Source organism: Eleginops maclovinus, chromosome 22 (assembly GCF_036324505.1).
Source record: "Eleginops maclovinus isolate JMC-PN-2008 ecotype Puerto Natales chromosome 22, JC_Emac_rtc_rv5, whole genome shotgun sequence".
NCBI classification, from domain to species: Eukaryota; Metazoa; Chordata; class Actinopteri; order Perciformes; family Eleginopidae; genus Eleginops; species Eleginops maclovinus.
This window is the reverse complement of record NC_086370.1, coordinates 14,905,046-14,928,381: the sequence shown is the minus strand read 5'-3', so window position 1 is coordinate 14,928,381 and position 23,336 is coordinate 14,905,046. Positions and strand designations below refer to the sequence as shown.

Here is a 23,336-nt window from a genome sequence, read left to right as displayed (position 1 = left end):
CAACACAAAAATATCCAATTAAACCATTAAAATATCCACAAAATAATATATAATAGGCCCAGGCAGTAAAACAATGTGTTTTCATCTACTCTATGAATGAAAACGTCTAAAACAACACACAAACATGCTCAGCCTTCCTTGAAAGACACTTCCTCATTTCCCATTATTTTGCATTTTTGTTTTCTGCTGCTCTTTGGCTGACCTGGAGAATTCAGGGTTAAGCAATTATGAACTGAAATGCCATTTTGTTGTGGGGACTTTGCCGCATGACAAAGATGGAGCGAAGACCAGTTGCCTTCTGGTGTTTTATTAATAGTGTTCACCGATAAAAGGACCTGTGCTGCTGGGTAACATTAGGTGCTCTGTGTTAAATTACATTCTGTTTAAAAATAATTACATCTCGTATGGGACAAAACTGGACTAGCTTTTCTGCATTTGAAATATATATTTTTTTTTTTGTGGGGGAAATAAAACAAGCAATCGGTTTTTTGCACCAGAAACCTAAATAAAATGAATGTCCAGGTAACCCCGGCTCCCGGCACCCATCAACAGTCAGGTCTGACAAACCAAGTTGACTTTGTTACGAGTCCACAGCTTATCTGGGCAGTGCGGGTCTCAGTACAAAAAGCGGGAGGAGCAGATAATGTGTAATCCAGTTACCCAACCAAGGCTACACACCATTTATGGAAGTCCACGTCATGGGGTTATTTAGAACCCTAATTCATCTAATAAAGCATATTTGGAGGCAGAATTCAATTTGTCTGAAAGCCCTTGGTACACGTGCTATCACAAAAAATCCATCACATTTCAAATGATTAAATAATGTATGATTTCATGATATTGCGTGACAAACTGGGGCGCCAAGGCACAGTCACAACGATATGACAAAGAACATTTTTCTTTCTAATGAGTCTGAACTAATTATTTCTAGATGATCTATATGTCATTACCTTGATGTAAATCACTGTACTGAACATGGTTAACATTAAAATGTTTGTTAACTGAGGTTACATTACTCAACCAATAAACAGCCTGTGCTAAAATGATTTGATAGTTTTCCTTAGATTATGAGGCAGTCAATTATATTAATGTGCAGAGAGGAATACCATTTAAACAGTACATACTTTAATTTAGAAATTATAGTAAAGAGTACAACTTAAAATCTTCCAAGTACAGTACTATGCATTACATTTACAGTCTTTAATTTTATTTATCTACCCATAATTAAATAGAATCCATACTCTCGATACGAAAATTCAGTAAATCATAAAAACATCCATATCCCAAAAGTAAATGTTAAGTAAAATCATCAAGGAAAATAACATTTTGCGTGCAATTATTTTTTCTTCTGCTCCCAAATTTATTTGTTTATACAGTAGCATTATTGCCCCTAACACTGAATATATTTAGGTTCAGAATAGATCTTAAGGTCTGCAGATGAAAAGAAGCACAAATGAAATGTTTTATGAGGTTAATCTCATGCATGTGACATTTTATTGATAGTGTAGATTGGTGTTAAAATAAGGACAATTATTGTATGTAAACATCCTAGGGTGTATTAAAAGAGCAGTGTATATTTGATAAATAAATGTTACCCATGCATAAACTACAGTACGGCATGTCATCATCTCTCTGCATTCAGGAACCTCACCACTGCCTGGGTATGATAGATAGAGAAGAAAAAGCTAAATATGACAAAATAACTAGGTATGATCATCATGTCATGGATTCTTAATAATGAAATGTATTCATAACCATGCACATGAAGAGTATTTTGACCATATTTGTCACAAGTGTTCAAATTAAAAAGGATCCATATCACATTTAGACTAAAGAAAGGCCTAACAGCAACCAGGATTTACTATTGCTATAAGTATCTGAACATTTTTGCCACATTTGTTTGTATTACGCAGCTCCTAAAATACCACCAACGATAAAGGCAAAACTGTGTTTTGGTAGTTTGTGTGTTGGGATCACAAACTTAAAGGGAGAGTGTGTGAGAGAAAAAGTGATTGGTAGCACAAGGCTGAGAGCATTTTGAGGTTTTTCAACCTAGGGCCTCTTTTACACATAGAGACAGGGGGAGGGAGGATAAGTGTCCTCTGTCCTTGCTAATTAGTGTCCGATGTTACAGGGGACATCCCAGAATCCTTTGTGTAGTCCTGGGTATCAGCGGCCGTGGGGGAAGATACTTTTTCGTAGATGAAACTGTAGAGAGTGACGTCAGGTCGAGTCGTGCGGCAATTCTTGCACACCAAACTCGAGTACTGGTTCAAAAGCTTGTACAGCCGACCTGGAAGGGAAAAGGAGGGAGGTGAAGAGAGGGGGAGATAGAGAGAGACAGAAGGGGAGGGTGCAGGGGTCAAGAGGAGGAAGAAATATGGAGGGAGATAAAAACAGGGTTTAAGAGAAAGTTCTTTGAGTGTCAACGAACAAACAAGAGGGACAGAAACTGCAAGAAAAAAAAAAACGAAGAAAAATGAAAGCGTGTTCGGGCTCATTTATAAATCACACGCACGTACACACGCACCCAGGCCGTGAGCTTTTTCTCTGTAGCCCCACTTTAGGAAATGGATGGCTAGAGGGGAATTTCTCTGAAAGGCTTCAATAAATGTCAGCAGAAGAAAAATGAAAAGAGGGGGAGGGGAGAGGCTGGGGTCAGTTCAGGCGGTAATCCACTCTGCAGCTGAGGGTGAATGGATAGGCTGAGGAAAAAGGAAATGGCCCATAAGGTGGAATAACTTAACATGGAGATGGACTGGGTTCTGTTTTTTATACATACTGTCCGTGTAATGTAGGCACAACCCTCTTTGTGCTGTACGAGCCTCAAGAGCCTCCATTCCTTTTAATTATGCAATTTAGTGTACGAGCTCAACAAAAGAAGGGCTGACGAGAGTCTAACTAAAAACTGGTGTTTTGTGTGCGAGTCTTACCAACGTTGACTTGTCTCTTGGTGAGAAAAGAGTGTATTGCGTGAACATCTCTCATTAGCTGAGCATCTCCGAATGTGAAGTAAGCCATGTCTCTCCCAGCCTCTGCTGCAGCCATCAACTGAATCAGCGCTGAAAAAGTGAGAAGGAGAACGCTAGAAGGTAGTTCAGGCAACAATAATATACCGTTTTAGCATCATTAGTATCCTTCCTTTTCACAACGAAATCATAAATGTGTAATTGAATGCTATAAAATAGCTGAGGAAACTAAGTAATTGGTCAATAAGCTGGATGAGGTACAGCTTCAGGCAACAAAGAACACGAGTGACAGGAGCAATTTGTATCAGAAGAGTAAATAATCCACCACTGTTAGCATAGCCTCATCAACGGCACTCAATCTTTTAGTCCTTGCAAATTAGGTCTTAAGCCTTTTAAATATTCAACAGAATGGATATTGATTCCAGATTTAAATACACAACACCTACATCATTTGCAGAAGGTCCGTAATCTTTACAACATACTGTAACAGCTCGTGTTATTTAACTACCACATCTCAAGTCAGCTGCGGGACTATAATGTAAAATACATTTATCGCTTTCTAAAAATACCCGCTATGCTAATTTCAGGGGTAATGGGCGGGAGTCCCCAGAGGCTAATATTATCCTTTGGGACTTTTTCCATGTCCAGTGGATCTGTTCATTAAAGACTGTAGACAAACATACCATGTCGCTCCAGCAACGTTTGCATACAAATAGCAGGATATAAACGTGGAGATGTGGGAGGCTTCATGGATGAACATTACAGTTATTGAATAATGTTAGGGTATTGACCAGAAACCCAACTGGGGAGTTTCCGCAGTGTTGCATACTGGAGGGGACTGTAAGGGGGCCCCTTCATGTGAAGAGTGATGTTGTGTAAACCCCAGAGACCTGCGTCAGCCTGGATTTATGGTGTCCCTTTCCTGTAATCAATTGCCCTTTTAATGGAAAACATAAATGTCTGTCAGCTGATCAATAAAGGGAGGGAAGGCACGGCTGAGTGTCACCCTGGGAGAGCTACTAATTGACCAGCGAGGATTGGGAGAGACCGGCATCTGTGGCCCATGGTTCATGACCAGGACTGCTGGTTGTCCTTCAGCAGGAGCTTCAATGGTCGGGATGACGGTTAAAGATGAATGGCTGACCCTGGCTGAGCTACTTATATTTAACTCTTGCTTAATATATATTTATTTTAATACAAACAATCTTATGCGCCTGCTTACCTATAACATAAGTAACATTTCAACTGTCATGTATGACATTTTTCCAATTGAATTCCCCCTATTTGAATCCATGTTTGTAATTCTGCCAACAATACCTTTGAGCCGGGTGTCTCCACCAAAAGCTCCACAACCCCAGTTTCCTGTGGCTACTGCAGAGAGGGCATTGCTGTTGACATTGTTTCTGAAGAATCCACAGTATGCCTGGGATAAAAGCACAGGGAATAAGAGGAAGGGAATGGGAGGACAACAAATATTACTTTTATACAGAGACTATAATATTCCAACAGAGACTTTTATCATGTTTTACTTATCTTGTATGCTACAAAAAGCAAAAGTAACCATGTTCAGGAGTACGTCTCAGCTTGAACAAGCAAAACATCTATATAAAGTATATGTATTGTGAAAAAACACCATAATGTTCAGGTTTATCCCACCTGTCACATACGGACTGTTCTTTCACAAAGTCATTTCTGCTTAAGGAATATGTAATATTGTTTGTTACCAACTAGGTTTCTATTTTCTATAATCTAATCACTGTCCAGACAATGACATCAGTCGCTCTCTCACCTTGTTGAGTTCTCTGGCCATCTTCTCAGGAAGAAACTGCTCGAGGAAGTGCCTGAATTTCAGAGCATCGATAGCCACAATCTCTGTACATCGTCTCTGCCAGTCATCCCTTAAAATAGAATAAAAACAATTACAGATGGGATTGATAACTTGAAACGTCCTCCCATCATTCATCGAACATGTTTTGACTATATTAAAGATTATTTAGTTTGACATATTAAAACAACCCCAAAATATGAACAGTGCTGTTTGAGGACCAAATACCTGGGAGTCTCATCCTTGTGGGTGGCCTTCCATTTGTAACTCTCAGCATAGCCAGAATATTTACTGTACTGTTCAGTGCCTGCAGGACAGGAAAGAAAATCAAGAAAATTAAACACTATTTAGTTTACACTATTCACTATTTAGCAGTCAGACCACACAGCAGAGCTAAATCTGTTCAGCGTCTTATTTCTTAAATCACATTTAGTGCTCTCTATGCTCCCCATGTGAGTACACGGTATCAGCTTGTATTGGATTGTCATAAATAAAAGGCATTGATTTAAAAAGTAATCCGCTTTGGGTTTTGAAATGAAAAGCTTTCAGCCATAATAGGAAGAAGTGGTTAGAACAGAAGAAACTAACCTTGGCATCATTCTGAAAATGCTTGTAAAATCTGAAAACCCTCTCCATCATGCATTAACTGACAACACACCTCTTATGAGTAAGTTTTCTAACGTCTTCAGAAATGTGCTTCAGGGTTAGAGAACAAAATATTTCATCATTACAAATACAGCTGTGCTCAGTTCTAAAACGTATGCCTACAAAAGCTCCATACATTATGCATTAAATATGATGCAATTTCACGGCACTTCAGTGAAAAGCAGGTGTTAAACACACGCTTAATATACCACAAGAGGTTCTACTGTATGTACTAGCAGAGTTTTGTATGCTACTTGAAGAAACTATCAAAACTATTTTTAAAAATAATTCTCAATGTCGTTCTTGAGAAGTAGCTCTTGAAGAGCAGTAATTAAATGCTGCTTTTACCTTCGCATAAATGGCTTCATTTAATTTCGAGCATGCACCATCTGCCAAAACTTGAAGTCAAAGCCTGAAGGAGGATTTTTTTTGCGCCTTTATAAAGTATGACTTAAGCTAATGGCTTGTACTTGAGCCAGGGCATGACCCAACAATGACAGTGCGATTGGGCAAAAAAGAATGATGTGTCTTGGTAAAGCAAACCCAAAGAAAATGTATGTCATCTTGCAGCATCGAAAGCCGAGCAATTCAAATGAAGTACTTTCTACAACGCTAGCGACTCCTATCGCCAAACAACAGGCTGCCTATATCACTTTACCAATTGACAGAGCTGTCCTCCTCTTCCTCTCCTCCTCATTCACCTTCATCCTATCTATCCTGGCAACTACCCATGAAAGCCTTCTGGCATTCAGGCTTCCATCCCCTGATTACATCGTGCGCCTCTACCTTCCGAATTAAAAACACCTATGTACGCAAACTAATCTGACGCACAAGACACACACGCACAGGAAGACCCATGTTCAGACACCTCTTAAGACAAAGAAATGTGATTAACTCGACAGGAGAGGAGAAAGAAGAAGAAAGACAAATATTAAGATTCCAGAAAAGAATGAGACTTTAAGAGCTTAATGCGTGCGAAGAATATTCTGCAAGGTTTCAATGAATCTGCGGCGTAACTGGCCCATTCCATTAGTGGAGCGATGACCTTAGTTGGGCAATAAATTCCTTTCTGTCCAAATGTAATAAAGTTAAGTGGTGAGGAGGAGGAGGGAAAGAGGGAGGGAGGCAGAATGATGTCTAGCAGGGAGGGGCATGGACTATCCACTGAAGGTGACTTGGAAGGGATGGGAGTTTCAAAGAAGACAACATGGCGCCATGCGAAAGAGAGGTCGATTTTAACGTCGACTGAAGAGAACCGGTTGTGTGTGTTCGGTGGTACTTCCAGTATGTGTCAGGGGCGACAACACCAGATTGGCTCGTCTATTTCTATACTCCGCTCTTCCAACCTACACGCACACAGTTTGTGTTTGTTTCTGCAGGCCTCGCTGAGTTATAAATCATGGCCTCATGTCAAACGGATTCATCAAACTGGCTAATGATGCCTCTTGTGTAATCATAGGTAAATCTGAGGGCTTATTTTAATGTCCTAGTGAAATACAGACAACAAAGCAGGACAAGTGGATGTTTAATATTCATTTGCAAAGCCAGATAAAGTGGCAATGAGATAAAACTTCATGTTCTATAATGACACAAAAAACTAAAATGATGGAGGTCAATTCAAATCAACATGTGTATTTCATTGAATTCACTTACATATGTTTGTACTTGATTTATTGGTCAGTAAGTGCATAAAGGGTACCAGTAATAAATCTGTGCCTCTGTGACTTTAATCCTTAGCTTGCCCTTATTTTTGACCAGTGGTGGGCGAGGTACGGCTGTGAGCCAGGAAAGAAGGTAGGATGACCAGGAGAGGAGGAGGATGTGGGAGGGTGCAACACTTAAAAGGTTGACCCAAGCAGAGTGAGTTGGAGGTTGAAAAATAGAGCAATTCTGCAGTAGAGAAATGAAGGATAACTGGTAAGTCCCAAGTGAATCAATGCAATGGATTTTCCATTTCGACTCGGAAGAAAAAAAGTTTAAAAATGTACACCTCATTCAGAGTATTTGGTGTTGTAGCACAATAAATCTGGGCTTATTTGTTCAGTATGGATTGTGTCTATATTTACTTCCTGTTTGTGATTTTAAAGTATTTGCACAGTATGTATCAGCCCTTACCCTTATTCATAACCTGAGCTTGATCCTGCTCTCTGAACAAAATACATTTTCTATAAATAACTATACACACGATGCTAATTGGCAGCAAAAAAATATACCATAGCAGAAATGGCACATGTCCTTGGCACAGAAAGTCTTAAAAACCTATAAATAACCTGTCCTATATCTCGTCTCTGTAAAAGAACATTACTGCATGCAGAAAACTACATTATTTTGCCCAGATATCAACATAGGGTCAGGTTTGGACCTCTGATTAACTACTCATTACATTCAGCTCCCTTTTCACCGCATCAGTCTATGAAGCCTAAAACACTGCCGACTCTCACTGATGCTCCATGTCACCCCTCACACCGCTTTACTTTGGAGAGCAACCTGCTCCGATCCCAATGGGGGAAGTTCCCTGAATTATCTGATACAGTATCACAGCCTCGCTGACTCTTAACCCATCTGTTCTTTTTATGCTGACACGTGACATCTCTGTAAATCTGCAGCCACAACTCTACCTCCGTTGACAATACATTTGGGTTTATCCCATTTTTCAACCAGCAGATGAAGTGAAGACAGGGAACCAACAAATAGAAAGGAACAGATTGAGTCAAATAAAAGAAGCATAACTTGTAAGTCAAGAGTCTTATACAGGCCATGTGAAAACTGCCATAAAAATATAAGACCTAAGAGTCGAATATTATGCTTGTGTGTGACTACGTACCTGTGATGATGAGGCACTCATTGTACTCCAGAGCTTCCGTGAAAAGGCGGGAGACAATGAGTTCAGGGTTGATGATGAACCTGATCTCTTCCTGGACCAGTCCATGTCCGGTCACTCCACCACCTACAAACCTGTTTGCAAAGTCCACCTAATGAAATCATATAATTAGAAAATAAACGGAAGAGTTTAAATGGCAAAATTCCTCAGTTATATTCACAACTGAACAAATCATTACCGTATTGTCCTGCTCGTTCAATGCAGTTGAGAAGAACTGTGAGGTGTAGTGAGTGTCACTCCGGTTATTTGAACAAATCACTCTATTAGTGGCTCCTTATTATCTGTCACCCACTGTGGTCATTTAACACAGATAAATGTCTAAGGATCGGTGGACTGCTTCCTGGTTGTAAATAATCAAATCAGGAAATCGTAGCAAAACAACATACACGAGATAGTTCAAATATCTATAAAAATCTACATCGAATGGTGAGCAGTAACGCAATATTTGCATGAATGGCTGCAGATGGCCTCTATTTTAAATATGGGATGAATCGGTTGGCATTCCGTTAAGTCTCATTATATCACAGGGAGAGAGGAAACACTCTTACAGGTTTTCAAAATGTGAGCACTTAACTCACTGTTAAAATGTGTATAATGTGATGTAGGCTCATTGCAGATATATCCTAATCAGTGTATATGTCTTTTTAAAAGTTGAACACACAGAACATAAATGCCACAAGATGTCTGATGTCATGTATGTCTAATAAATAGCTAAATTGCTTATGTGAAGGGTTTATTGAAAATAAATATTAAGAATCTGATGATTATTGAACTGAACTCAGGACTCTATCTCTAAGAAGCACTGGCATCAGTTCCAAATTCAATTACCACCGGCTTCTAATTCCTCAGAAATTGACATAGCCTAAAGACCTACATATATGCAACAGCATCACAGATATTCACTCCCACCATCAACACAATAACAATTTCCTCGAAAAAACAGGAAAGGTTGAAACTGTTTTAAACGCGTCTTTGTAACCCCTAAGACTTTTCTAGCTCTTGATATAAGAAGTTAAGTGAAATTTCTCCCGAATGGAGTTTTGGCCATTTTAACCAAAATATTGTGATATGATACTGGAGCTTTTTGCCATGTAGGCCCACAGTTTTTGTGCCATGGATAAGAGGACAGTCAATTCAATCACAATGCTGCAATTCAAAAGGCCTGTCAGGGTTGAGGGTTCTGCTCACTGGCCCACAGCTACGTCAATCTGTGTGACAGTGAGTGTGTTTGTATGTGCATGTGTGTATGTTGTCTAACTCCTCACCACCTTCACTGGTTCACCCCTAACCTCAACCCCCTCACCCTTCAATCTCACCTCCTGACAGAATGACAGCCCACACTGCCCTATCAAAACTCAACACACAGCCAGGGCCCGGCCTGCGTAGGTAGCCATCAATCCGGCTGCAGGACTTCTGGCCCACTGGGTCGCCCAAGTGAGATGGCTCACCCTCGTCATCTTTCCCTCCATGCGTCTCTTTCTCCCTCATCCCCCACCCCAGGGTGTTCTCCTCCATCCTTGCCTCTCTGAGTTACTCATGTGTATACATCAGCTGTCAGCTGGAGTAAAACATGAACCAGCCCTCCTGAAACGCTGGGGAGACGGTGTGAATCAATGCAGAAATATAAACAATAACCTTCCCGGATATGCACAAAAATCTTACAAGCGATGGTGCTTTCCTGCGGGTGGTTGACAACTTTTCAGACAAGCAGTCTCTGACTTTTGAAAGCGTAACATAACGCATGGTGAGAGTCAGAGTCATGTCTGTGGTTTGACCAAACAAGTAAAAAAAACAGGCATGCAACATCAAGTCAGCAAACCCCTTTGACAGAGTTTGGTGTCAGAAAAAGGAATTATTTCAAAATGATAGGCGTGCATTGGCAGGAAAATATACCTTTATTACGCCAGGTTGATGCGAAACAGTACAAAAAAATCCTACCTGCAGCATCCCGTATCCATCATCCTCAATCGTCCCCTCACAAGTGATATGAAGGCGTTTCAGCTGAGTCTGGGAGCTTGACAAAAAAAGAGGATAACAAACTGCATGAACACAAAATGTTAGGGATGAAGCCAAGACATAATTCAGCAAAGAGTGTATGTCTAAAAAATATGTGGACAGTTTGACATTTTCGTTATAATTCAAATAAAGTGTCACTGTATATGTAGAACAAAACAAAATATGGAATTCATTTGTATTTGACAACTATATATATTTAAAAAACACTCCGTCAATATGGTGGACAGTAAAAAGAGTGGATTAGAGAGTAATACCTTTCCCAGTTTGGAGGAGAGTTCAGTGTTTGTCTTTTGAATGTGACAAGACCCTTGGGCTCTTGAAAAAAAGAAAATATAATGGTCATCCAAAAATATTCATCAATTAAGAGACTTTGGAGAGCAGTAAAGAAAAATGTACTATATTATCGCTTACTTGTCTGTGTAACTCTCCTGAAGTAACACAACAGAGTTTTTAATTTTTCTATTTTTCTTGGTGAAGAACCTTCAAATAACCTGAAAAAGAGAGCAAATGGGGTACATCTTAAATAAAAACTTTACTTGATCATGTCAAATGAAAATGTAATGCGTTTTTACTGGATGAGACGTGGCTGCTTCTCTCAGTCATTATCTCCAGCTGAATGCACAACCATGCCACAACATGCCATAAGTGAGGTCAAGCTTTTAAACTAGCACAAAGTCTCTCCCATCTACCTCCATCCTTCATACAATGGCACTGCCTGAGGCCATGTTTCAGTTCTTCAGTTACCATAAAAACGAAGGTGGACAGAGGAAGGGAAAAAGAGAGAGAGAGGGAGAAAGAAAGATAGAGGGAGAGAGAGCACAGCTTAAAACCAGCCCTATACTGGTGCTCTCCCTCCATTGAAAAAGGGACCTAAGCTGATGACTAATCACAGTTCAGCATTCGTCTTCCCCTCCCCCTTCTGCCAAGATCAGTTAAGAAATAAAAACAGAGGGGACAAATACACTGAAAAAGTAATATACTAAAAGGCCTTTATGAAATTTACTAGGCAATCACTGCACTGCTGTTTTTCATTCTATTTACTTATATAGCTCTGCAAAGTCCCCCCCCCTCACCCCATTTCCGTCAGTCTCAACAACATGCCTATGAAATAGTGTTAGTGAAACTTAGGTGGATGAGGGGCAAATTCATAGGATGACCAAAAATCACACCTCTAAAAGACAGAACTAATAACCAAGATTCAGTCATATATTTCCAGTGTCATTAAGTGCAGCAGGGGACATCATTCATGACAGTTCGACTATTACCATCAGGGGTTTTTCTAGCAAATGAGGTAGGCCATCTAGTGGCAAGAATCAAAAGCAAAGGATTTATTTCTTAATAACAAGTTTTCATTCTTGGCTAAACTGTTGAACAGGCTTGTGTCATTTTCTTTTCTCATACAGAGTAAAACATAGGCTAAAGAGATCAGCCCGCCCTCTTTCCTCTTACTCAAATCTATCCATCACTTAACGGAGGACAAACCTTGACAGTTGTGCCAAAACAGCAATCAGCAGATTGCTTGCTGCTCTGCTTGTCCAAGACAGAGCGCTACTGTTGCCGATAAGCAAAGTGACGGACACTCCCTCAATTACAGGGGGAGGGGGGGGAGGGAGGGCCATTAACGATCCAGGGCCCATTTTAGACTGCAATGGTTGTCTTGTCTTTTCTCATCTTCTCAGAAACACTACAACTTTTTTCCTTCTTGCCCTTTCCTGTATTTCACTGTCGGCAGAAATGCTGATAGTGAAGGCAGCTATGTGCTGGCATGGGTCTGAGAGAGCCAGCCCCACATCAGGAATCAATGCTTACATTATTACAGATGCCTCTTCACTTAGCCTGCCACTACAGTTGATGTGGAGGCAGACATCATGCTCCCATACAGATGACTGATTGTGAAAACTTGATTGAGGTTCAGATAAAAAATGAGGGAGTTGAAGGTGGGGGAACGTGGACCCAATCACACATAATCAATATGACCGTCCCTTCATAAAATAAAACAGCCCAGAGACCCAAGGGAGAGCAGATGGCTAATTACACTCTGGATATCAGTTAGGACCAATGCAGATTGCAGGGAACATCAAAATGATTTGATGTTTTTTTACGTTATGTTAAGAGTATAAGCACCATCATAATAAGGTATTGCCAAACTGACATCTCTAGTATGTCAGATCAAAAAACATGAAGTGAGTCGGTGCCGCAAAGAAATTCAGGGAAACTGAGTTGATGTGATATCTGGATAAGGGCCAGTGTGTACTGAGGTACCTACAGACCAGAAAAGAAATTAAATATACTAGTGCTGGCAACACTGTCTCATTCCTATCCACTTTTAAACCGTTATCTGTTGCTCATATCAAATGTCTTGAGCTGCAAAATAAGACCAACAACAGATATGAAGTTGTTCCTCAACAGAGAAGAAGCTAGACCTCATCAACTAAGGGAGTCCAGAAAACTGTGATACCAAACTACCTGGGGGCAATCTTCCCACACCCTCTCTGCTGCCGCCTGCACACTCTACAACAGTTAAGGCGGAGGTTGTGTACTCCAGAATTTGGGCCTGACACCACTCATGCATCACCTCCCTCTGTGGCAAATGAAAAAATAAATAAATGAGAGAATCCAGAGACAGATAGGCAGGTGTTCCCTTTTGACTAAAAGTCCATCAACACAATTTGTTTCAATTAGTCCTCCCAGGATTTTCTAAACAGAGAACATCAATTTAACACTCCTACTCTGGATCTCCCACCCACACAAAAACACACAGCAGCAACGTGGAGCTGAAAGGGCTTCTGCCCACGGTCCATCTCCAAGGCTGTAAAGTGACGGGCAGCTACAGCACTCAGCGTAATCTTACAACCATCAGAAACGTTAACAAAATACCTGTATGCTCTTCGACAAAAAACAACAACAATTGAGGTACTCCAAGCTTTAACTGACCATATCCAATCAGTTCATCTTTTACTATCCACTGCATGTAAGTTTTAAAAGAAATGTTGATGTTAGGGTATGTAAACTTGGTGGACACTGAATAAATTGAACCTAAGCAATGTAATTAATCTAATAAGTGTTTTTTAAGGCAGTAGTGCCCCCTTATGGAAATCACTTTCCTCTGAATGGTAGGAGTGAGCTACTAAATTGAATTTCTACCAGTTTGTAAAAGATTATTGTAATGAACTCAAAAATAATACTCATCTTCAAATGTATTTGATGCAAATGTATTGGGAAAAACCCAGCTGTAAACATTTAGATAGAACGTGACCCTGTTAATCTACCAATTAAACCAATAAAACGCACAATTATACTAATGACTCCAATCGTGTTTGTCTCCAACAACATTGTACGCTCATTGTTGAAGCATACAGACCAATAAGGCAAACTTTAGGATCAATATCTGAGTCTCAGACCTATTCAGTCTCCTGTTTAGAGTAATGAAATACCCAGGGTATCCAAAGGCTAACGGGGCAAAACTCATTTGTGAACAAAACACCAAAGACTGCAGCTCACTAAATTACCCTTGTGAGCTGCTGTCTGTCTTTTCTTGGGGGTTGATGTGCTTTTACCTGTAAAAGTTGATCTCAGGATAATTGCAGTACTCGAATTTGCGGGAGTTGCGTCGGGGGAATGTGCAGAAGAAAGAGTTGGCCAGAAGACAGGCTATCTGCTCCTGAGACAGAGTCAGGGAGTGGTCTATCCTGGTCTTCAGCAAGGGAATTGGCTAGGAGGTGAAAGAGAAGAGAGAGAAATTGAAACAGAGTCCAAACCTGAGATCATAATGGGAAACGTTAGGACAAGGAGAGATGCATAAGGAACACACAAGGTTACGTGGGTGCACTACTGCGGGTCTCATGGCTAATGGGGCTAGATAATTAGTTTAGCAATCTAGCAAGCAGAGGAGACAAGGAGAGTTCCATTAGGTAAATGGGTGGTAGTAATTAAGGTCCTGGCTTTCTTGCTCTCCCCGAGGTTCGTTCAGTCAGACACACAGGGCCAATCCGTCTTCACTGATTAGGGCTAAAGAGCCTCCCAAGGCTGCCCAGTTAGCAGATCAATACCGGCTCTAATAACACATAAACATTAGCATTGACGCTTAATACTGCTAAACAAAGTGGAGAGACAGAAAGCTTCATTATCCAACTGCTACAGATGATTCTGAGGGGAAATCTGTGCAAGAAATTCCTCCTTTGGTTAAACCTGAGCAGTGCTGACATTCTGCCTCTGGTTTCTGTCTCCAGTAACAACTACAGGGATTTTCCAAACATGCCCACCCAGAGTGGGAGCTGAATGAGGTTTATTTAATTTAACCGAGGACTCTTGAGTAGATAACTGAATTACAAAAATATCAACGTTAGGATTTTTTTGCTTTTGCTATAATTGATGACAGAGAAGGAAAATGAAGACAAATGGGGATGACATTTAAGATATCTGTGACATGGATCAGCACCATTTATTTAACGTGAAAAGAAAAACGAGGGCCCCGTATTTCAAAACATATTGCTGTGATGGTGGACGAAGGCTGGTGTGGAGGATGAAAGAAATAAGACAGAATTTTAAATTTCAGAAGAGGGATTTTCTCAAGCGCACAGGCATGACACATCAGATGGATGTCTGAAAATGAGGCTGACCTCTTCAGCTCTCTTTTAATGAAGCAGTTCTTGATGTGGACCAAAAAGGGGTATTCATTATCTACCAGTTGTAAATCACGAAGTGATCGTTTATAGCATCCGCCATATAACACTTTGCCTCTCCTCTCTGCTCCCTTAAAGCTGTGGATCTCTTCGTAAACCCACTGAATCTGGTCTTAAACAACTCCAGCAAAACCCCTCTAACATGAGCTATTCAAAAAACAGGGAACACCTCTTACCATTGTGCAGAGGACAGAAGCACTGAGAGCGAGGTCAACCATAGCTGGCAGTATGGTCTCAAACAGGAGTTCCAACTCGAGCTGCTCAAGATACTAGAGGAGAATAAGAAAAAAAACACACACAGGCAGACGTTTTGTTAAATGGGATATCTCTGCAGAGGTGACTGCATAGTTAGGCAGGCAGTACCTCAGAGCCAGCAGTCAGTGACAGATTAGATCTGAAGTGACACACCAGCTTGTACCACCACTCATCTTCCAGCCAACATTTTAAGTTATAATCAGAGTTTTTTTCTTTTTAGTCAGTAAGTGTTTTGCTCTCATACTGGCAGTTGCCTATTTTTTTTCCCCAGCAAACATACAGATAACCCTAGTGAGACAAACAATAATAATAATAATAATAATACAAACAAGGAAAAAGTCATAGGAAACATTAAATACTTTACTTTTACATCGTTTCTTTTCAAAATAAGATTTTTTTTGAACAAGTTGCTTTAGAGATTATTTTTGCACATGTAAACAACAATAATTTGTTTCTATTTCAACTAATAATACTATTGAAATACAAAAGTTCTACATTGCAAGAAAGTATTTCAGAGTTATGTATTGTCTGAGTAATAATAATAATAATTAACTATTATTATTAATAATAATAATAATAATAATTAACTATTATTATTATTATTATTTATATAGAACTTTTCTGTGAAGTTCTTCACAGACCGAAAGAGAAAAACAGTGCAATTAAAAAATAATTGAAAGACAATGAAAGAAAAACAAAAGTCAAAAGGGCACTGAAAATAGGAACTAGTTGATGAAAGGTTTAAATGATCTAATAATTGTGTGACTGTTGGTCTGAGGTCGTAACCCAATACCAGTAAACAATATCTGAGGAAAGATGCTCAATTTTCTCATCTCCAACAAGAGAACTCAGCGCCGGTGAGGTTTACTGTTGTTTTAGGGTGAATTCCCACTCCTCGGATAACAATAATCCCAACGCTTCAGCGCTGAAAGGAGAAATGGGAATGATGCAGAGGCACTCTCTACACAGAACCTGTTTCAGAAGAAACCACCATCAATTCTGGAGCGAGCCTGCCACCGACGAGGCATCCATACTTCAGCCTATAGCTTAGCTCAGCATCCATCTGCAATTCCCTCTAATATAAACACCCAGTTATTCCATCATAGACCCAGATTTACAACGCAATCACTTATGAGTGTATTGGCTTCGAATGTCACTGTGATCAATCACTTGCCTTTTTCTATCAAGGTAAGCATGGGAGCCGGCGCTGATTAAATGGACCTTCTGGAGCAAATGCAAATGACCAATTGCGGACAGAGTGGCAGGATGGCTTGATTTTCCACAGGAAGTCTTTGGTGGTTTATTCTGCTGGGGGCATTTATATGGCTGCAGAGCAGGTCTGACTAAACGCTGTCAGAAGTAATGAGCTGGCAGACATCATAAAGCGATCCTGTGGGACTAATAGATGGTGGTTGGAGATGCGGCAGGAGGAGGGAAGAAACTGGATCCCCCAGCCTTCCCACAGCTGCAGCAGCTGGCCTCCATGGTAATACACAGTTAGGCTGCACACACCAACTTTCACATCAATACATGTGACAAATCTGTAGCAGGACTGTCATGATTCACTAATGCGAACGCTAATGATCGATTACAATCTGATCTTCCTTCCCCTCTGGTCCTCACAAGTTATTTTCATTTCCTGTCTTGAATTCACTTTTGTATTTAGATGGCAAACATCGTCTTGAATCCCTGCATGGGAGTTAGAAACAAATCAAATAATCAAGCACAGAGAAGGATAAACTGTGCTTCCGTCTTGCTGCTGAATGTCCGTGTACTATTGAAACATCAGTTGTACTTACTCCTGGACTGCTTTCCCGCTCAGGCCCTCAGACATTCATCAGAAAGCGACACAGTGACAGTTTCATTTGGCAGGGGAGAAACACTAAGACAATTTACAGACAAGCCCTAATTTGGATAACTCTTTTTTTTCCCCCTATGGCCATTGCACATTGAGGGGAGTGTCAATCACCGGCTCAGGGGCAATGTGCCTCGTGACAATTACCCAAGTGCTGCAAAAAAATGTTCCAGCAGATTTAATTAGGTGGTCTGGGCTGAGGAGGACAACAGTTAGGATTCACACTCAGCACAAACTAGAGGAAAAGAGAAGTCAGATAAAAAAGGATGAGCAGAGAAACAGCAAACATGATTCTGCCCGTTAGCAATCAATTGAGTTTCCCAAAGAATGGCTAACCAATTCGGCCTGATTCTTAGTCTCTGTATGAAAGGTACATCACTTATGCCTATTTACATTAGAATAGCCGCTGTTTATCATTCCCGTCGATGTGTTGGCTGTGTGCTTCAAACGCTCCCTGCATCCATTAACTGGCAGAAATGTAAATGATAGGAAGCTACCAGTAGGTATTTGGTATTAGTACACACAGGCATTTATTCATATTCCTTTCATTCATGTTTTCTAATTACAGCACATATCTACTTTTTGAGTGCTATTTACTTTTGATATTCAACCCTTTACTTATAGTTTTCCTGCAAGCACCATCCTCTCTAGCTATGCATCTCAGCAGGAATGAAATACGGTGCTCAGATCGTGAGAGGACCCGCTGACGAAATAGACTCCTGGAAGGGCAAGTGCCTTTACTGAGCTTCCTTGCAGATTTAATGGGACCTTTTAATTAAATTGGATTAAGCTATAAAAAAAAAAAAGCTGAGTTGCCTATTGATCCACCGAGCTGTCTGTGTTACTCTGAGAAATTATTTCAGGGAGCAGGGAAAAAAAGAAACCATTTTGAAATGGTCTGAATTTAGCTGAGTAATCAACGATAAGAAGGGACGGACATCACGTTCAGATATTAATCTGGCTGGACCGCAACAAGAATGAAACAATACCACTTAAATGTATGAGCTCCATTAGAAAAATGACCTTGTTCCTAATGGCTCAAACCAAGACAACTTACCTAAAAAGGAGGACATTTCTAAATGCTTTCCTTAATGTAAGTATCAAATTAGGCTTCTTTCAGAAATTGGTTTGCTCTGACTCCGTCTTGTACCACTTTAGTTCACTTCAAAGTTAATACACTGCCAGTAGACATGCAGTTAAACTAATGATGCGTCTACACAATTTCGGGAAGGAATTTAAACAAAAGGACTGATTCTTCCCTTGGAAATGCTACATTGCTGTAAGAGTTGTAATAATTGTATGACAAAGAAAGACGGATAAATCCCACACGGGAAGAAGTTTTTTCAGACAACAGGTATGTAACTTGAGTCCCTGACTGTCTTAGCAGAAAAATAATTGTTAAGGAAAGAGAAGAGAAAAAAAATAGACATTCCCCTGGTTCACCCGCAACAGCTGCTGCCGCCATGCTCTGTGCTCATCTGTCCTAACTGTGTGAAGCGTATTGGCTCCTGGGAGACTCTCAGGTATGAGGCGGGGACGACGCACACGGATGGGCTCGTAGCCAAACAGAGGAGAGCAGGCTCCCTTTCCAAAAGCAACTCTAGTTTAGTATCATCTTTAGCTTCATTCTTCAGTAAGTTATCTTTTAAAGAAGTATTTAAATCATGTTGAGTTAAACCAAACCTCCAGCAAATTTCACAGGGTTTAACTCTCAGAGCGGTGATACACCATCGGCTGCATTTACCTGAAGAAGTGTTCATTTACATGTCAATTTTCTTCAAATAGACTTGTGAAAGCCTGTTTTATAGCAAATTATCAGTTATACACATTTTAAATGTCAAGATACATTTCATACAAATGTTTTGGCAATACATTATGATCAGCAGGCTTTATGGAAGCCTTTTCAATCTTCTAGCTTAATGTTTTGTATGAAATCTCCCAAAAACCAGCTATCAGTCATGTTTTGAAAGCTTACCTCTGTGCAGAGAAGGTTCAGGGCCGTGAAGTCCCATTTCTTTGCATGGGCTATGTTGTATCTCAATATAGCATCCTGTAAACGAGAAAACAGGTATTTAATCAGAATTTATTCGGTTATTTATCCAAAGAAGACAATACTTAAATATAAGAAAAACTATCTGGCAGCAAATTACCAGCAGTTTTTATGCAAAATAACTATTTAGGATGTCAGATTACGATGCTTCTCTGATCACAGGGTAAACATTTGTTGCAAAGTCTGCCACCATGTGGTTGTTAATGGAGTAGGTTCTGTTTATGTATCTGTATTTTGTATTCTATATCAATAATCATTGACTCAAGTAATACACAGCTACAGTTATCAAAAAACCTACATATAAAAGCTAGTTTTAAAGTTGTATCTTGTTCTGACTGTATTTACTCTCTATCGACTGTTCAAAAAAAGGCTTTGATGTTGGATAACTAATACCTAACTATTTAAGAAGCCAACTGTATGCCTCACATATCTCTCTCTGCAGTCACCTATCTCTGCAGTGACTAAAGTTCAGCTTTACTAGAACATATAAGATATGATCATGGAGAGTTGCAGGAGCCAGAACAGAGGTTTGTAACTGCTGGGGTCAACGCTTCAACTTCTTATCAGATAATGAGGGATGAAATGCACCATTTTGTTGTTCACCAACATACAGAGTGGGGAGAAGGTATTTAGCTCTTTTCTTAACCTTTGATGTTTCAGTGAGGACTTCAAAAGTATGGATAGAAGTAACTTATATATAGTACATATAAACCTGTTTCAGTAAGGACACAGAGTATGCTTAGCCTTACTCAGAAGCATCCAGTTCAGCACAGTTGTCTTACCCTCACATCCAGAGAGCTTTTGAACCCTCCATGTAAGGCAGTTTGGATCAGCTCCCACCGACTTTGGACACCACTTCCATCCTACAAGACGCAACAAATGACAGTTGATTTTACTACAACGTTCATACAGTAACTGACCTTGTGGTGGTACAGGGACTGGCATGTTTTGAAAAGCATGCACAGCTGTGGTGCACCTTCATACCTCAGTATCCATAGGAAACAGATTCTTCTCAGAGCAGGGCATCTTCACAGACACATCATCCCACGCATCTTTGAACTTGCTGGGGTATGGAACCGGGAGCTCTCCCTCTCTGAGGAGATCCGTCTGAAACAAAATGTAAGAGAAAAAATAATAATAATTAAGAAGTTATTTGTGTGTGCAAACACGTGATGAAAAGTTGAATAAAGAAATCTGCTATAAATGGCTTTTTTAAAACTTTGTAAACTTAACAATAAAATTCTAAGTTCCAATAATCACTGAAATGACTTAAATAGAGTGAATGAATAAGAATAAATAGATGGATATTTTTGACATTTTAAAATAAGGGACAGTCACTTTTGCACTCTTCATTATGTGTAAAAAATAAAAAGGAACAAAAAGAAAAGTCTAGTCCTCAACCTAAACTTGAACGCATAAATAATGGTAACTGAAGTTTGACACTTATGTAACTCTGCTGACTAAACAACAGAACATTAGCTGTCCTGCTTCAAATGTAGAGATGTGGTTTTCTTAAAACATTAATTAAAAATGCCAGTGATATGAGGGTATTGGAGAGAATCTAGCTTGGGTGCCAGAGATAAGTTGATGGTAAGGCAAGAAGTAGCTACAGAGCCATGAGACAGTGTTCCTGTGGGACATGTAGTGGAGGACACAGTGTGATAGGAACTCTACTGACAGGAAGCCCTGAGGGGATAATGGAGGAAGGTTTCACTCTCACTCCTATGTTTCCCTATCTTGTTATCTCTTTTAAAACACCAAATGCACACAATGACCAGTCAGACATGCATGTACTTATTTTATGACTGCAGTATTCTTCACAACACACCGCATACAAAGAACACAGATAATACAAGTGGCTGTTTTCTCACCCTGATTGTGACTGTGTGGTTAGGACCTGCTTTCAGATGAGACAGAAGGGGGGCACACTGGGGCATTCTGTTCAGCTCATCTATGGGTGTCCCCATCCATCGCTTGTCCATGTTTTGCAATGCCAATGACATGCTGTGAACAACAAAAAGAGAACAGGTCAGTATACCCAACAATTAGTAGAGGACATTGTGAGCACAGCAGAGCGAGGACACAACAGGAAAGATCATTCCCTTAATAAAAATATGAGAAAGTAAAACATAGAAGTACCTTTCGAAAAGTTCACCTGACTGGCTTCCAGCTAAGTCCTGGCTCCTGTCAGATGAGCCACTGTGTTCGGCTATCTCAGCATCCTCAGTTCCCGTGGAAACCGGATTGAGGTTTTCTTTGGCCGAACATTCAGAATCAGAGTCTTTGACACACTTCTGCGATTCCTTTGCGGAGCTAGAGTCCTCTGCACAAGCACTGTCATCATGAACCTTGTCTGCAGAGCTGTTGACAAGCATGGTTGTGCAGATGGGGCTATTCGGGCTCAGCATCTCAACATCACTTGGTGTGCTGACAACTGTGGGACTACTATTAAGACAGAGGGTGAGTTTTGGATTTGGTGAGTGTGCAGCAACACAGGTTGTTTTAACCAAATGAGGACCAGGTGAGGTGGACCTGTTAGATTTCTGTCCATTAGAACAGTGCGATTGAGCTGAGTTACACCCGCTGCCTGCAGGGGTAGATTCATCGAGCCCACCTGCAGAGTCGCAGTCCATCGAAGCCTGAGATGCTACCTCACCCTGTGAGTTCTCCATTTGTGCACAGTCTTTTGAAGTGTCATTCTTTTGTGGTCCACAAAATAGTTCATCTTTTCCATCTGATAAGTTTGTGTTTGGGACATCATTCTTAAGACCATCTGGTTGGACTTCAGCACTCTCACTGCAGCAGGAGAGAGAGAGATAACAAAGTGAGAAAAGGTCTTGGGCCTTTTTAGTAAACTACATTTACAAGTGTATACCTAAGATCTAAATGAATCAATTTCCCTTTCCAAGAGTTCACAGTTTAAAGTATATTATGTGCATATTCCTTACATAAAAACATACTTAGTGCAAATCATACAAGGCATAAGCAAAGCTTGAACACATAGATCCTTAGCTAACATGAATGATTTACCTTGTTTGAGAATCCATCACTTCATCCATATTTGACAGGTCAGACAAGACGAGTTGAAAATAGCTGTTTAAGAAAGAAAATAACTCTCATGTTGACAGGCTTTTGAAATGTATGCATGCTTAAAAAACTAGGATATAGCCTAGTCCATTTTCAGGTCAAAACGAACGTCATACAGCCTGGAGCCACACAGTCTGGTGTTGGACCTAAACAGTGTGTACGAACAGCAGGGAAAACTTAAGGCAGTGAGTTCGTTTGTGTGTTTGCTCCACTTTCTCAGGTTATGAGGCAAGTTGTAGTCCAAGCTTTAGATCTTAACCTCTGCGACCATTCAGCCATTTGCTTTAGGCGTCAGTTTTAATGTCATGTTGTTTAAACGCAAAGAAAACACTGCTACATTAGCTAGCTAACCAACCATAATAAACAGTATGCTTTCAACATTACCGGCACTGTTTAAAGTAGTTATTTGGCTATTCATGGTTCTTTACGATGGATTTGGTTTGTGTCTTACAACATCGAAGTGAACTTATTTTACAGGACTAAAAAACAAGTCATTTTGAGCTGACTTAGCTTTGATTGGCTATAGATTAGCTGTGGAGCTAACGCAATTCAACCTGATCAAGCTAGCAGTAGTGGGTCCAGTAAAACAAAGACATACAACTTACATGCATTCCGGTTTTTGTGTAAGATATCGGTGTTAGAAGCAACAAATAATTATTTATGTAATATAATGTCCATCCACTTCTCCAAGACCACTAATCACTCCAAATGTTTTCGTCCGATTTTAGGTTTACTTTCACTTCGTTGTTCCAGGCAGCTGCTGCACCTTTACGGCAGGAGCATCACGACCAATCAGGATGTTTTCATGGAGCAAGAGGCGGGATCACGAGTCGGTATCCTAGCAACTTGCCGCAACCGTTAAGTAAATATTGATGTCATGTTGTAGTAGAGAAAAATAAGACAAATAGCCACAATGTCAAGTGTTCATAGAATCACTAGCACAAATTACTTTATGTTATTAATTGTAGGAAATGTATGTTCTGTCAATTTTCTACACGATTGAGATCTGTTATTTATTACTAAGCTTTTTTCCCCCATTCTTTTTTGGTTGCTATTTAAATATTCTCTTTA

General features: G+C 40.1%; 1 protein-coding gene across 1 annotated transcript; it reads right to left on the bottom strand.

Moving 5' to 3' along the window:
* Positions 1-1,103: 1,103 nt before the first annotated feature.
* On the bottom strand, positions 1,104-23,050 carry parga (poly (ADP-ribose) glycohydrolase a). Its single transcript, XM_063874368.1, has 18 exons — positions 22,871-23,050; positions 22,209-22,271; positions 21,318-21,974; positions 21,050-21,182; positions 20,163-20,285; positions 19,961-20,041; positions 19,104-19,178; positions 15,195-15,287; positions 13,894-14,048; positions 10,748-10,827; positions 10,591-10,651; positions 10,259-10,334; positions 8,264-8,411; positions 5,023-5,101; positions 4,759-4,867; positions 4,287-4,392; positions 2,934-3,062; positions 1,104-2,293 (listed from the first exon to the last, which is right to left on the bottom strand). Exons 2-18 carry the CDS (start codon positions 22,235-22,237, stop codon positions 2,112-2,114), a joined length of 2,316 nt encoding a protein of 771 aa, XP_063730438.1. The 5' UTR covers positions 22,238-22,271; positions 22,871-23,050; the 3' UTR covers positions 1,104-2,111.
* Positions 23,051-23,336: the final 286 nt, after the last annotated feature.